Genomic DNA, 13,971 nt, shown 5'->3' with positions numbered 1-13,971 from the left:
TTGTCACTTGAACAGCTATTCCTATAGGCCAGTGATATTCAAAGTACGGCCCACCTGAGCTTTACATGCAGCCTTCTGGTTAACAGCAGCACTGGGCCACTATTTACTTGACTCAGCACTAACACTGAATATTATGTTAAATAAACGGGCAAGCATTTACTTGCAGGTTAACTGCAGTTAATGAAAGGAAGTTACTAAGGTGTCAGGCACCACTTAATTGCAGGAACACCTGAACTTTTAAAGACATCTTGCAACAAGCGTATAAAAATATGATACAGTCTCTTCAAAATTCAAAAAGCGCCTTTGTTTACATGTAGATGCATTTCATCTTAGTACATCAGATTATTGCAATGCATTGAGAACTATTTTAGCAACATTCATGGTTCCCCCGACCCTAACAACAATGACAATAGTGAACTAAGATACAGGTTAGTTGGTATGTGCACCCTCTGAGGGGCCTGTGTTCTATTATACATGGACAACTTTATAGATTATTGATCGAAAACAAGAGAGAAGGTTTTTGTACAGCGCACATCCTGAAGTCATGTATTTCGATGTCCTCTTATATGTGATCAAGAAGAAAAAGGAAGCAAAGTAAAATAAAACAATTGCCTAGGGTCACACAATGTGGTAAAGTGGAGAAACCGGGATTAATTCCAGGTTTTCTCATTAAACATTGTGCAGTTCAGCCACATAGATGTACATGCTTAGCTTCCCTTCTGCCCACTTTACCCTCCTGCCCTCTGCCAGGCTGCCATCCTCGGTCACACCACAAACCAAACGTTTTGGCCCCTGGGAAAACGTTTGTGAGTACACATGCTGTAGACCATCTCTCCATTAACCAAAGCAGTTCATCATCATTTCCACACATTCCTGCATACCACTATAGCTAGCAGTACCTACTAACCTGCTCCATTTAATGACCTTCTTTTCTTGATGACTCAGTGAATCTCTGAGGAAGACTTATCAAAACTCTGCTCATCATCGATGCCTACTGTGTATGTCCCCTCAACTGATCCTTGCTGTTCATTATCAGAGGAAAAAGGTTTTATGCAATGTCTGTTCTCAACATTTAAAAATGGCGTTTTATATAGGCCTGGGTGAAATACATTGGAATAATTCACCTGAATATGAAAAATCATATCAGTAATGTGTGTAAGGGAGCTAACCACTTGATGAGGACACTTAGAAATATCAAGTCATTCCTTCCTCAAAAGGACTTCAAACAGGTGGTACAAGCATTCGTCCTGCCGAGGCTAGACTACGGCAGTGCTATGCTCTGTGGCCTTCCCAAATACACCCTGGCTCCACTAAGGGCTTCACTGAACACAGCGGCAGACTGGTCACAGGTACCAAACAAAATGAGCACATATCCCCAATCCTTAAATCTTTCAAATGTTTGCCCTATGAAGCTCGAATTCAGTTAAAGATTGCCGTTCTGGAACACAAAGCCCTGCACCTCAAAACCCCCAGGTACCTAGCGCAAAAGCTTGAAGTATCCTGAGGTGGGAGAGCCTCAAGAAGCCCTATCACTCTCCTCCTGAAACCACCCATCCTTAGAAAAAGGAGAACCTGTCTCCGAGCTTTCTCCGGCACTGCCCCAAGGATATGTAACTCTCTTCCACCGGAAGTATGCAGAATCTCATCAACAACTGCTTTCAAACTGGAAGCCAAAAGATTCCTAATGAACACATTTTTACCTTAACTGGGTTAGGATCATTTGTTTGAAATCATTGATCCTACAACCATTGTACCTTCAGGTACCATCATGTGATGCTGCTCCTCTGTACCATATTATGTGCCCCCCTTCGTAGCCTGCTATCTTCCTATTTATTGCATTACTGTCCTGGATTAATTTGTCTGGGAATCATGCCATTACTCCTGTTGTGTATTCCTACTTGATGTCGATATTGGATCTATGCTCTTCTTTTCCTCATTATGTGCTCCCCCCCCCCCATCGTAGCCTGCTTTATATCTGTTTTTTTTTTACTACTCTCCTTGATTTATCCGTCTTGGAATTATGCTATTATTCTTGTGGTATATTCTTACTTGATGTCGTTATTAGATTTATGTCCTACCTTCTATCCTTTGTAAACACTCTGTTATCCTTCGGGATCTTGTTCGCGCTATATAAAACTTTATAAATAAATTTTAAAAAAATAAAAAAATCACATAATTTCGGGAATTTTGTGTTACTCTTGTTACATGATATTGCCAAAAGTATGGCACCGTGTGTAATTATGTGACATTTGTTGTAAACATTTGCATGATAACATGCCATTCGCAGAAACAATTTTCAACAAATGCACGGAAACAGCGGAATGTTACCGGCTGTTGCTCACAGATGTTTTGTTTTTTGCACCATTTTAAACATGAAATGCATCCTTGCATCAAACATTGACGTGACAACGCATTTAATGCAAAAATATAGCGCAAAATGATGGATTTGTATTTCACGTAATTTTGAGGAAATTTCACTTATTAAGGCGAAAGCAACCTACACGAGTTTCGCACAAATCTAAGGTTGTATTCATTACTTGTTTACAGTAATGCATACTCATTACCTAGCTGTTTGACCAGATTAGTGCTAGCCAAACATGGCAGGTAACTCATTCCCTATGAATCAACCATTACAGACCTCATGTCACCCAAATGTATCCCTTCTTTAAATCAACCATGCACGGTCCCACGCATCAAAGTCAGCATTCCTCAAATCAGTATTCACATGTGCCACATCCACAAGTCTTCTAGCCTGTTATTCCGCTATTTACCTTCCACTTACTCTCTGTGCCTCCATTGATTGTTTTTTTCACATTTTACATCCCTGGTAACTATGCCTCTATTAATCGATTGGTCAAATATACTGCGACACTAATCATTGCGCCTCCATGAAGCAAGTATTCTCAATTATCATTCCCCCTCTCACTGTGCCCGCAGTTACTCGACTAATCAAGTTTATCATAGCAGACTTTCTGTACTTACTTTAATCTCTAAGTATATGTCCTGTTTTCTCAAATGGCACTGCAAATTTTGTTTGGTGTCATGCAGTAACCCTCCACCTGCAGACATTCTTACCTTTGTTTCTTGCTTGAGGAGTCCATTGTGGAGACTGGAGTCACTCAAGCTTCTCTGGCTTTCCACAAGCCTTTTATTAGAAGCAGGATGTGAAGACTGGTGGTTGGAAGCCGCCTCCAGATAGCTATCAGGGTCTCGAGGCAATGGGCCATTGCTTGTGGCTCCCCTTTTGAGCAACACGGTCCTGATCACCTTAGTTAAGGCCTGACTATTGCTCTCTTTCTGTAGCTCTGTCCAGGCCGTCATACAGCTTTTGCGCCTCATCATTAGCTGCACCAGTCGCTTACAGACCACACCCACCACCTTAGGGATGTGGCGGAGGGTGCGACCTTCGTTGCCATGGAGCAGATGCTTCTGACGGGACAGATACTGTGGCAGGGTGAACTTTGGCAGCCCCTGTGGTGCCACATTTGAATACACCACACGAATAGAATTAAGGAACTTGGCAAAGTCCATGACTAGGTTGATCTGTGACAGAGTCTGGATGGAGCCAGGGCGCTGGAATCGTACAAAGCAGATGGCTTCCGCAGGAGTGATGCGAGTGGCATACAACAGGTAACAGGCAATGAGAACCCCTGGGGAACAAAGAAACACATGAGTTTACATTACAGCAACAGGAAAGAGAACAGAAGCAGCGTGGTAGCTCAAAACCAGCGTGGCTGCAATAACCACAATAGCCTAGCAACATACCTTACTGCAGCCAGAAACCTTTTCACCGCCGCATCCGCATGGCAGCCCACCATCCTGAGTGCAAACCTACATTGGCTGATAACAATTAACTCTACATCAGCCAAACAGAGGAGAATAACCTAGTGTGTACATACACAATTAAACAAACTGATGAACCACACAAAGAGCCCCATGTTAGTCACAAATTTTCTTCCAGAATGGAACGGGAAGGGGTCTATCAACCATTGCGTTTTAATGCCTTATGTTGCTGTAAGATCTAAGGATGGAAAGATCCCTCTCACCTAGCTGGAGCCCTGGAGCTTGTGTTACTGTAATATCTACAAGTGAGATCTCTCTTCTCATCTGCACCTGTGAGGGTGCTTCTTCACCCCTATGCCTGTTATCCATGACCTGTATTGCTATTCTCCCTTTGGGACGCTTGTTCTTCTTTTGCCTGTTTGAGATTTGCCACTTTGTTCGCTGCAGAGAGTTCTCTCTCATCAGGGCCGGACTGGGAACCGAAACCGGCCCTGGCAAACTGCTCGGCCGGGTCCCACTGGGTTGAGGGGTTGCAGCCGAGCTGTTTGCTGGGGCCAGTTTCGGACGATTTTGTTACAGGGGGCCGATATTGCCGACCCCCGGTAACAAAAACGGCCCCCAGGGGCCCAAAACCGGCCCCCACCCTGGCGGCCCACCGGGAAAACGACTGGTGCCCACTATGGCCAGTCCGGCCCTGCCTCTCATACCTTTGTATCAATTGGCTTCTCATTGTTGGAAGATGCACCTTTAAGACAGCTTGTATCCCTCACAAAGCCCTTCATACAAAGAACCCCAAATACCTAGAAGAAAACTATCGAGAGCAAGTACAGGCCAGACACTGAGAAGGACCAACTCACTTCTTGTCATACATCCAGAGCTAAAGAAGAAATCATTCCAGGCATTTCGCCCTTGCGATAGAGCCGTTGGCGGCGAAGCTGCGTCAACACCACAATGACAAGGCTCTGCGGTGTAATATGCGGCAGATTCTTATCTCACTATATGCCGACGATATAACACTATATATACGAGACCCGCAACAGAATATGAATCCGATATTAAAAGAATTTATAATATTTGGGGCTCAGTCGGGAATTCAAATTAATTGGGGTAAGTCTTATATTTTCCCGCTGACAACGGCGACAGTACGCTTCCCGCTGGATTACCCCTTAGAGTGGAGCGATGAAGAGCTGAGGTATCGGGCATTAGGATCACAAAAGATAGGGAGGAACTCATGCGCTTGAATTATGGAACTACTATGACTCGCATTAATTAATCGCTGGATAGCACTTCCCCTCTCCATGGCGGGGCGGGCTTCCCTAATTAAAATGGTAATACTTCCCCTAGTTTTAAATATCCCGTACTATCCAGGGGCCTTCTTTTTTAAGACACTCAGGTCAGAACTAACGCGTCTCGTGTGGGGAGGGAAGCAGCCAAGACTGTAATGGAAGGTGCTTATTAGGCCGTATGCACAAGGTGGGTTTGGAAATACCGAATTTTGAGCTCTATTACCTTAGCGCACAAGCTCACTACGCATGGTTTTGGGTGAAGCAGCCAAGGTATATGCCTCAAGTTGCGGCCGATCATTGACTTGCACACCCCACCCCATTGGAGGGAGTGATATATGACCCGATCACGTCCAGAGACCGTACGCCGACCACACTCACGTGAACAGTGACGGCTTGGCAGCGCATCGGTCGCATGTTGAACGTCGCCCTACACTATTCCCCATTGATGCCTCTTCGTTATCATCCGAGTATACCCCTGCTCCAAGAAACAATATTTCATCATTTCAGAGAGCGCACTCGCATTAACACTTGGTGGGACCTCTTCCATAATGGTCGCTTTCGCACTGCTGAACATGTCCTCCAGGGCCTGCAACAGATCCCGTTGGATGTCTTTCTATATATTCGCCTTCGACTTGGAATTCGGTCTATAATCTCGGACTTCTCAGCGGAGCCGCAGGCTCTAGCCCCGCTTCAATTAATACAAAAAAATACGACGAATAAACGTCTTGTCTCCCTAATATATAGGACGGTGCACACGCAGTGTGAATTGCCGGCCACGCTCTCTCGTGCGCGGTGGAGCGAGGAGTTGGGATTCGCATTGACGGATGAACAGTGGGAATATTGTTGCCTGCAAACTGAGAGGGTCTCGGCTAGCAGCAGGCTTCGTATACTGCATTATAAGTTTCTTCATAGATTATATTACACTCCAGTCAAGATGCACAGATATCATTTGCGGGATACGGACAGATGCGAGAGGTGTCAAGCTCCTAGGGCAGATTTTCTTCATCTGGCATGGGACTACCCGGGGGGGCACGAATTTTGGGGGCAAGTCTTTGACGCTTTAGCTTTAATGACGAATGCGCGCATTGATCCCACGCCACTGATGGCGCTGCTAGGTTATGTTAAACCAGTACTGGCGATACATCGTAAATACGTTGCTCTCGCCCTACTTATGGCTAAGAGGCGGGTGGCTTGTCGCTGGGGCAGGGTACGGGCACCCAAATTTAAGGACTGGATGGGTGACTTGGTGGTTTGCCAAGAAAGACTTACCACATATGCTGAATTGTTACCTAGTGCCTCTAGACCTAGGGATATCTGGGCCCCATTGACATGCTACTTATTATCGCGCCCGCATGAGCCAGATTCCCCTGACGCAGAGGTGACTCCACAGTAAACCTTTTCATTGGGGTGGGAGCGATACAGAGGTTCCCCTGCGCGACAATTACTTCACACTCAGATAGACAATCTTCCAGAGAGTAATTGGGGTCGGTGGTACGGGCTCCTTGCTAGCGATCCTTATTGATATTATAAGCTTTGTACTCAGTTTACGGATGTAATCAAGAGAAGGGGAGAAGGCCCAGAATACATAAGTTTGAATGATGAGTCTCCTGATGTCAACAACAGCGTGGCCACAGGCGACACCAATAGCATCAATTGCCCACGGAATGCGGGACTGCCCGCATGCCGGCCTACATGGATAAGTGGGAAGGTAAGGCTGACAAGTGACGGAGTCGAGCACATGGTGTCGGGGGGGCAGCCATCTAGTCCCTAATGTACTGCTGATGTAATGTGATGTTCTGCTATATTCTGAGAACTGGTCTCGGTTCGCCCATGCTGGAGAAACATATGTGCTGCTGATGTACTAATTATTGCTTGTAATGATGCTCAGGATGTTTTTGTTTGGTTGAAAAACAATAAACAGAAATAAAAAAAATAATAATAATCATCCCAGGCATGCTCTTTCTCAGGAAATGCTCAGGGGATCAGAAACTCACTCCCTAAGGATCTTTGCTGTAACCCCTTCCTTTTCTTGTTTCAAACGTGACCTCAGATCTCTACTGCTTGACAACTACTTCAACACACTCTCAAACTGAGCTATGTTTCCCAGAGATCCAACCCCCATTAATAAGATCCTTTGTTGTGATCACCTGACTCATCTCTAACATAAGCAAAAAGAACAGATGATGGATGGAATGCTAAACAAATCAAACATTCACCCCCAGTAACAGATCTGGGTCCAATCCATTGCCCTTTTGCTCACCACGCCACCTCCGTTTGTCCAGTGCTTAATTTGTAAAATATTAAGTGCCAGGGCTCTGACCAGGAGGCCACTGCAGCTTGCACAGCCCATCGTCCTTGTCATTGCTGCCAAAACAACTATTAACCATTGTTCTCGCATGTAAATGCGACAGTTCAGATTATTCAAGGTCCCCAAAGCTAAAGGAATGGCTGGGGAGGCAGGTATTAGCAATTTTTTTTAATGTATATTGTTTTCCTAAACAACTCTTATACTGCTCATCTCTAAATACATGAGCAGCGCCACTTTGTGGCAGCCTGCCCTAAGTGTGGTGTTGACAATTAGGTGCCGGTGCAGAGCACCGGAAACCAATTAAGTGCCGGTGCTCAGCACCGGAAAGCACAGGATCAAATTAAGCATTGGTTTGGACACAGCCATATGTTAATCAGTCTTGACCCTGTTCCCAATGGGAAGAGTACAGCTCGAACTGCCAGGCCAGGTCCTCCCTGGACCAGGAACAAGCATCCTGGTACAAGTTTCGGGGTATCACCTCTCATCAGCCAGACTAGCTTGAATACAGTGGCACAGTGACCACGGGACCCACTTAGGGCAACAAAAGCAGGGTCCAATCCATCATCTTTTTGCTCACCTCGCTACCCCAGTTTGGACCCAGCCATATGCAAATCAGTCTTGATCCTGTACCTCATGGGACGAGTCCAACCCCAATCGTCTCTAATATGGCACCAACGCCATTTACCTTAAGGCTGTATTATTACGTACTTTTGTGATCAAACTCATGCTCATGACATGTAAACCACTCTGATACCTTCGGTTCTAGCTAGCGCTATATAAAACTCAAAAATAAAAAAATAAGTAATAAATAACCTGTGTTACTTTAAACTAGTCTAGTGTTTACTCATCCTTTGTAGCTATAACCTCAAAAGGGTATTCTCTTCCATCCGGTGTACCTTCATTGCTTTAAGTTCTGTAGGTTCTGCAGGAAATTCCCTTCTACTACCTGTGCCTGAATGCTTTTTGTTAGGGGAAGCTCTGTGTGTTACTATTTCCTCGCCTCACAACTGTCTACACTGCATTAGTACAGTAAACTCTGTGGAAAAAAGGCAGAAATGCTTTCATGGAAAACCCAACACTGTTGATTTTACCTGTACGTCCCAATCCAGCATGGCAGTGAATGGCCACCTTCCCTTCGCGCAGCGCAAAAGCCATCACTTTCACCACATCCAGGATACGCATCACTGACGCCACCCCAAAATCTGGCAAACCGAAGTTAAAGAAATAAACTGCAAGATAGGAAAACACAAACATTACAGAAAGGTCATTAGCAAATGGCAGCCCTATACAATAACAAAACATAAAAAATAATTGCATGGGCCCAAGTTTTTCTTAGCAGCCCGGCACCGGCACTGCTAGTGCCTGAGTTACGGAGTACTAAAGGTACCTAGTTTTGATTCCACCTCATGCCGCTTTCGTTCACCAACCTACACTTTCTGTCTCTGTCTCACTTTTACGAGTTCTTTTCATCCCTATGTTCTCCTTTTGCCACTGTTTCTTTCTCCCTTTTCCATGCTCTCGCTTAAAGTTTGATGATGAAAAAGTTTCTGGTCCCCTAACATTGAGTGCCGCGCCATCCACAGTATACAGGCACTCTGCAAGGATTCAGGAAGAGCCTCAAGACCTGTCTCTCTGGATGACACGGAGCTGCACGATATCCCCCGGCGCCCCCCTCCCCAGCGCCTCGAGTGACTAGCGCGCTTCACAAATTCCTGATTGATTGATTGTTAGACTGGAGTAAAACTAGAAGGTTTCCCGGGCATGTCTTTGCCATAAAAATCTTTGTAGTACTTGGGTTTGGGCAGTCACTTTCCCAACAATGCTTGAATGTATATATTCCACCCAGTCCTGAAACCATTTTTGAAATGAGTCACTGGTCAAATAGTGAATCATAATTTTTCCCTAAAGTCCCTAGAGGTGACTTCCAAAGACTAAGTGGAGTCTCGTCCTCCTGCATTGGTTTGCTCTCACATCAAAAAACATATAGTTGCTCTCTCAATTTTGCTATGGCTTTGTTAACAAGTTGCACTTGTAGAGCCATCTACACCTCTAATACCAAAATAACAATCTGCGGTACATAGGCGAGTGAACTCAAGTCTAAGGGTATACCAGGCCGTAGCGGAACTATTAAGAAACTTTTTTTACTACCAAGACATATACCTACAAAACCTTTCCTTTTGTTAATCATGCATGTTAAAGACAAGTGCTTCCTCAATGCCGCTTTCTCTGAAGCAGGATGTCAGAGAGCTGGGAGATTAGGTGAGCAAATTGGCTTGTCACCCCATCCTAAGAAGGTGAATTGGAGATAATTGGAGAACATGATTAAGAAGACTAGTTACACAATAGGGCAGCTAACCAACAGACAATCCCTGGCATTTTGTCTAGTCTTACGTTCGCACATTCATCTGGCCATTAGTGTTGGAGAACAAAATTCCTGGTTAGTGACAAAAGACTATACTTTGGTGAAACCCTTGGAAAGCGCTTAGTTAGGGAACAAGCTTGTGCATCTGGAAGGGAAAGTCTTGGCATCTATGCACCCAGCGAGGACGTTGCTCATAGTGGGGTTGTCTCCAGGGGAATAGATCCAGTGTCTGGACTCTAAATCTGTGGAAGGTGACTCTTAAGACTTCTCCACGTCAACTCTGCACTAAAAGGGCAGGATATGACCAGATAGATGACTTGTGATAAAGCAAGAAGCTCTAAACCTGTCAGGGTCATCTTCTGTAAATTATCAGAGTAAAGGAATGCATGACATAAAGCTTGGTCGCAGTGGCATATGCTGGCTGTGGGACTTGGCCCTTTTTGGATAAAGTTCCCTAAACATTTTGCTTTTCCCCCTAGACCTTTTTCTGACATGTGTTTCCAACTTAGATGCTCTGGACACTTTGTAACTGCTAAACAGTGTCAAAGTGCAAGTGCTCCCAGTGTAAAGTGTAATGGAGATTGGCTGTCCATTATACGCGCAGGTTTCTAAACTGCAATGTTGTTCTGGTATGTGCACGCACTAACCAGACCCTGCCCTTACCTTTCCATACACATCAGGCACCCCTATAGTAGGTCTAGGGTACCCCCTGGACAGGGTGCAGTGCATGTGAAAGGTGGGACATGTACCAGAGTGTGTCCCATGTCCTGGCAGTGAAATAATCTCCATTTCGTTTTCACTGCTGAAAGGCCATCTTGCCCATTAGAATAGAATGGGGAGGCTGTGAAATATGTTTTCCAGCCTATATCCCCAGAGGCTTAAGATGGAGAGGTGAAGCTTAGTATGCCTGAACTCACCCTGCTATAACACATCTTTTTATGAAGATGGTTTTTGCATTGTGTGTTTGTAAACCACTCTTTCAGAAGTGGCTGGGTTTTTGTGCTTTAAACATTTCTGTGTGTCTCTGCCTGGTTGTGGATTGACTGGCTAGATTTGAAAGCGATAGGATCTGGGGAATGTCTTGACCCAGGGGAGGAGGTGCGACAGCACAGGCTGACCTACATATGGAGTGTGTAGGGGGAGAAGTAGGCCTAGAGGTGAAGAGGCCTGGGCTGGTGCTATAAAAGAAAACAAGTTACTTACCTATAACTACAGTTATCCAGTATTGGTATCTTTCATAGATTCACATGCCTGAATCATTCCCCGTCGCCGAGGCGGGAGTCCCCGGTAAATAAAAAAAAAGTAGTGCCAAAATGCTAGTAGTAGTAGTAGGCCCAAAGAAAAGGCCCAAAGCCTGTATCTTAGCAGCCTATCTACCTCATTATGCAAAAAGAACCAAGAATTTGGTAACAACCAATCAGACACCAGCACCCTTCTAGAACCCTCTCAGCAGAGCCAGTTCTCCTCAGATTTTCGTAGCACAAGTGGGAAGTGAACGTCCCAAAATATATAGAACTGACTCTACGGGGAGGAGGGTGGGTGCATGTGAATCTATGAAAGATACCAATACTGGATAACTGTAGTTACAGGTAAGTAACTTGTTTTCTTATCCAGTATTGGGGTATCTTTCATAGATTCACATGCCTGAATCAGAATAGCGAGCAGTATACCAAGTATACAGTCGTTTGCGGATGGCGGGAGACTAGTGCTGATACTCCCTAATTGCATCCACAGCTTGTTAACAAGAGGTATAAGAAAAGATCTTAAAATTCAAAATATGCCATCTATAAAGAGAAAAGCATGTTAACATGAAAGCAAATCATCATTGTAACACATTGCATTGTTATATTAAAGATATCAACATCTTACATATTAAAATATGAAAAAAGGGTACCTGAAGGTATCTCAAAGAAACAGATGTCGTAGTACAGCTTGCCCAACTGCTGCATCATCACGATGCGTAGATTGGAGGCAGTAATGTCTGGTAAAAGTGTGGACATTTTTCCACGTCGCAGCACGGCAGATATTTTCCAGAGTCACACCAGCAAACAATGCTGTAGACGCTGCTACTGTCCTCGTGGAATGGGCCTTGGGTTTCCTCAACAGAGGCCTGTGAGCCTTGTCATGGCAGAAAAGTATTGTAGATGCTTATCCATCTGGCAATGGTGGATTTTGTAACCGCCTTTCCCAGAGTAGTTTGGCCATAAGCCACGAATAATTGATCAGACTTTCTGAGGTTCTTTGTTTTCAGAAGATAGAATTTAAGACATCTCTTGATATCGAGAGAATGTAAGGCTCGTTCCACTGGGGTGGATGGATTAGGAAAGAAAGTCTTTAACGTCACTGGTTCATTAAGATGAAACTGTGAAGGCACCTTAGGTATAAACGTTGGATTAGTTCGGAGGTGCACGTAGTCTTGAGTGAAGCGTAGAAAAGGTTCCTTTACAGTAAACGCCTGAATTTCACTCACTCTTCGAGCTGATGTTAAAGCCAGAAGTAAAGCCACCTTCCATGTAAGGAATTTTAGGTCAGCCTTGTGGATGGGCTCGAATGGATGCTTCATTAGCTGCAATAAGACTGTGTTGAGTTCCCATTCCGGTGGCGGAAGTCTGACCGGAGGAAACTCTCGGAATAGTCCTTTCATAAACTGTTTAATTAAAGAGGATGAACAAAGAGAAGGGCCATGAGCACCCCTTCTGAATCTTGAAAGTGCAGCTAAGTGGACCTTGACTGAAGGGAAAGAAAGCCCAGATCTTGCCAGGTGTAACAAGTAAGGAAGGATCTTTTCTGCAGGGTCATCCACCGGGTGCACCTGGTTTGCTTCACACCAGCAGCAAAACCGTTTCCATTTTAGACGGTAAGTTTTTATCGTGCTCTGAGCTCGTGATTTTGTTAATATATCCCTACAGTCCTGAGGGATATCCAGGTCCTTAAACTCTAAGAAGTCAGGAGCCATGCGTGTAAATGTAGGGACTGAGGGTCCGGGTGGAGAACCTGACCCTTGTTCCTTGACAGCATTGTGGGCGTCGGGCGAAGACTGATCGGCTGGTCCTGTGATAGCAATAGGAGCTCCTGAAACCAGTATTGGCGTGGCCATCTGGGTGCAATCAAGATGAGACGACAGCCCTCCAACTTCATCTTGCGTATGACCCTCGGTATCAGGGGTATCGGGGGAAAAGCGTAAGCACAAATCCCTGACCATCGCATGGACAGGGCATTCCCCCTTGAGCCCTGTTGAGGGTATCTGCTGGCATAGAAGCGGCATTTCTTGTTCTCCTTCGTGGCGAACAAATCCAGCGGTGGTGTTCCCCAAGCTCTGAATATTCTGAGCACCTGAGCTTGCTCTAGCTCCCATTCGTGGCAATCTGATTGGGATCTGCTGAGCGTGTCCGCTAATGTATTGCAGAGACCTCTGACATGTTCTGCTCTGAGGGTTATGTTGTGGAGTGTGACCCAATCCCACAACTCCTGAGCTTCCGTGGACAAAGTTGCTGATCTTGTTCCTCCTTGTTTGTTCACGTAGAACATGCTGGTGGTATTGTCGGTTCGAATCAGAACCGAAGAACCTGCAATCCTTGGAAGGAAAGCTTGCAGAGACAGAAAAATTGCTCGCAATTCCAGACTGTTGATGTGTTTGTTTTTGTACTCTGGGGACCACTTCCCCTGTATCTGTAAATCTTGGAGATGACCTCCCCATCCTTCCATGGAAGCATCGGTAGTGAGGACAAAGTCTGGAATTTTCTGAATGAAAGTAAGTCCTTCTGATAAGTTGGGAACATGGGACCACCAACGTAGAGCGCTCTTCATGCCTGAAGTGACTCTGATGATGTCGTCGAAGGAGCCCTTCACCTGCTGCCACTGAAGGTGTAACTCCTCCTGCAAGGGTCGCATGCGGAGCCGCGCCAGAGGAACGAGGTGTATTGCAGAGGAGCACATCCCTAGCAGCGACGCGAACATCCGGACAGAAACTGACTTTCTTTTGGAAATTCGGATTGCTAAGTTTTGAAGACGAACCTGCCGTTCGTGAGACAAGAATGCCTTGCAGCGGACGGTATCTAACAGCGCGCCCAAAAAGGGAAGGATCTGCCTTGGTTGTAATTGAGATTTGCTCCTGTTGATCGTAAGCCCCAGAGAATGGAACAGACGAAGAGATGTTGTCACGGCAGTCTTGACTGATCTTTCCGAAGGACCCTTTATTAGCCAGTCGTCTAAATACGGAAAGACTTGGATTC

At 45.3% G+C, this 13,971-nt stretch overlaps 1 protein-coding gene across 2 annotated transcripts in view; it reads right to left on the bottom strand.

Moving 5' to 3' along the window:
- The window catches only part of LOC146855823 (protein tyrosine phosphatase domain-containing protein 1-like), a 183,844-nt gene that overhangs the window by 78,258 nt on the left and 91,615 nt on the right, over positions 1 to 13,971 (bottom strand). For both annotated transcript variants that reach the window (XM_085650665.1, XM_085650664.1), the window contains exons 5-6: positions 8,469 to 8,606; positions 3,076 to 3,650 (exon numbers count right to left, since the gene is read on the bottom strand). In XM_085650665.1, the coding sequence (XP_085506791.1) occupies positions 3,076 to 3,650; positions 8,469 to 8,606 (713 nt within the window). The remainder of the gene's footprint in view (positions 1 to 3,075; positions 3,651 to 8,468; positions 8,607 to 13,971) is intronic.

Source organism: Triturus cristatus, chromosome 4_1, assembly GCF_964204655.1.
Source record: "Triturus cristatus chromosome 4_1, aTriCri1.1, whole genome shotgun sequence".
Classification (NCBI taxonomy): domain Eukaryota; kingdom Metazoa; phylum Chordata; class Amphibia; order Caudata; family Salamandridae; genus Triturus; species Triturus cristatus.
The sequence above is the reverse complement of the archived record's forward strand: the minus strand, read 5'-3'. Positions and strand labels throughout refer to the sequence as shown.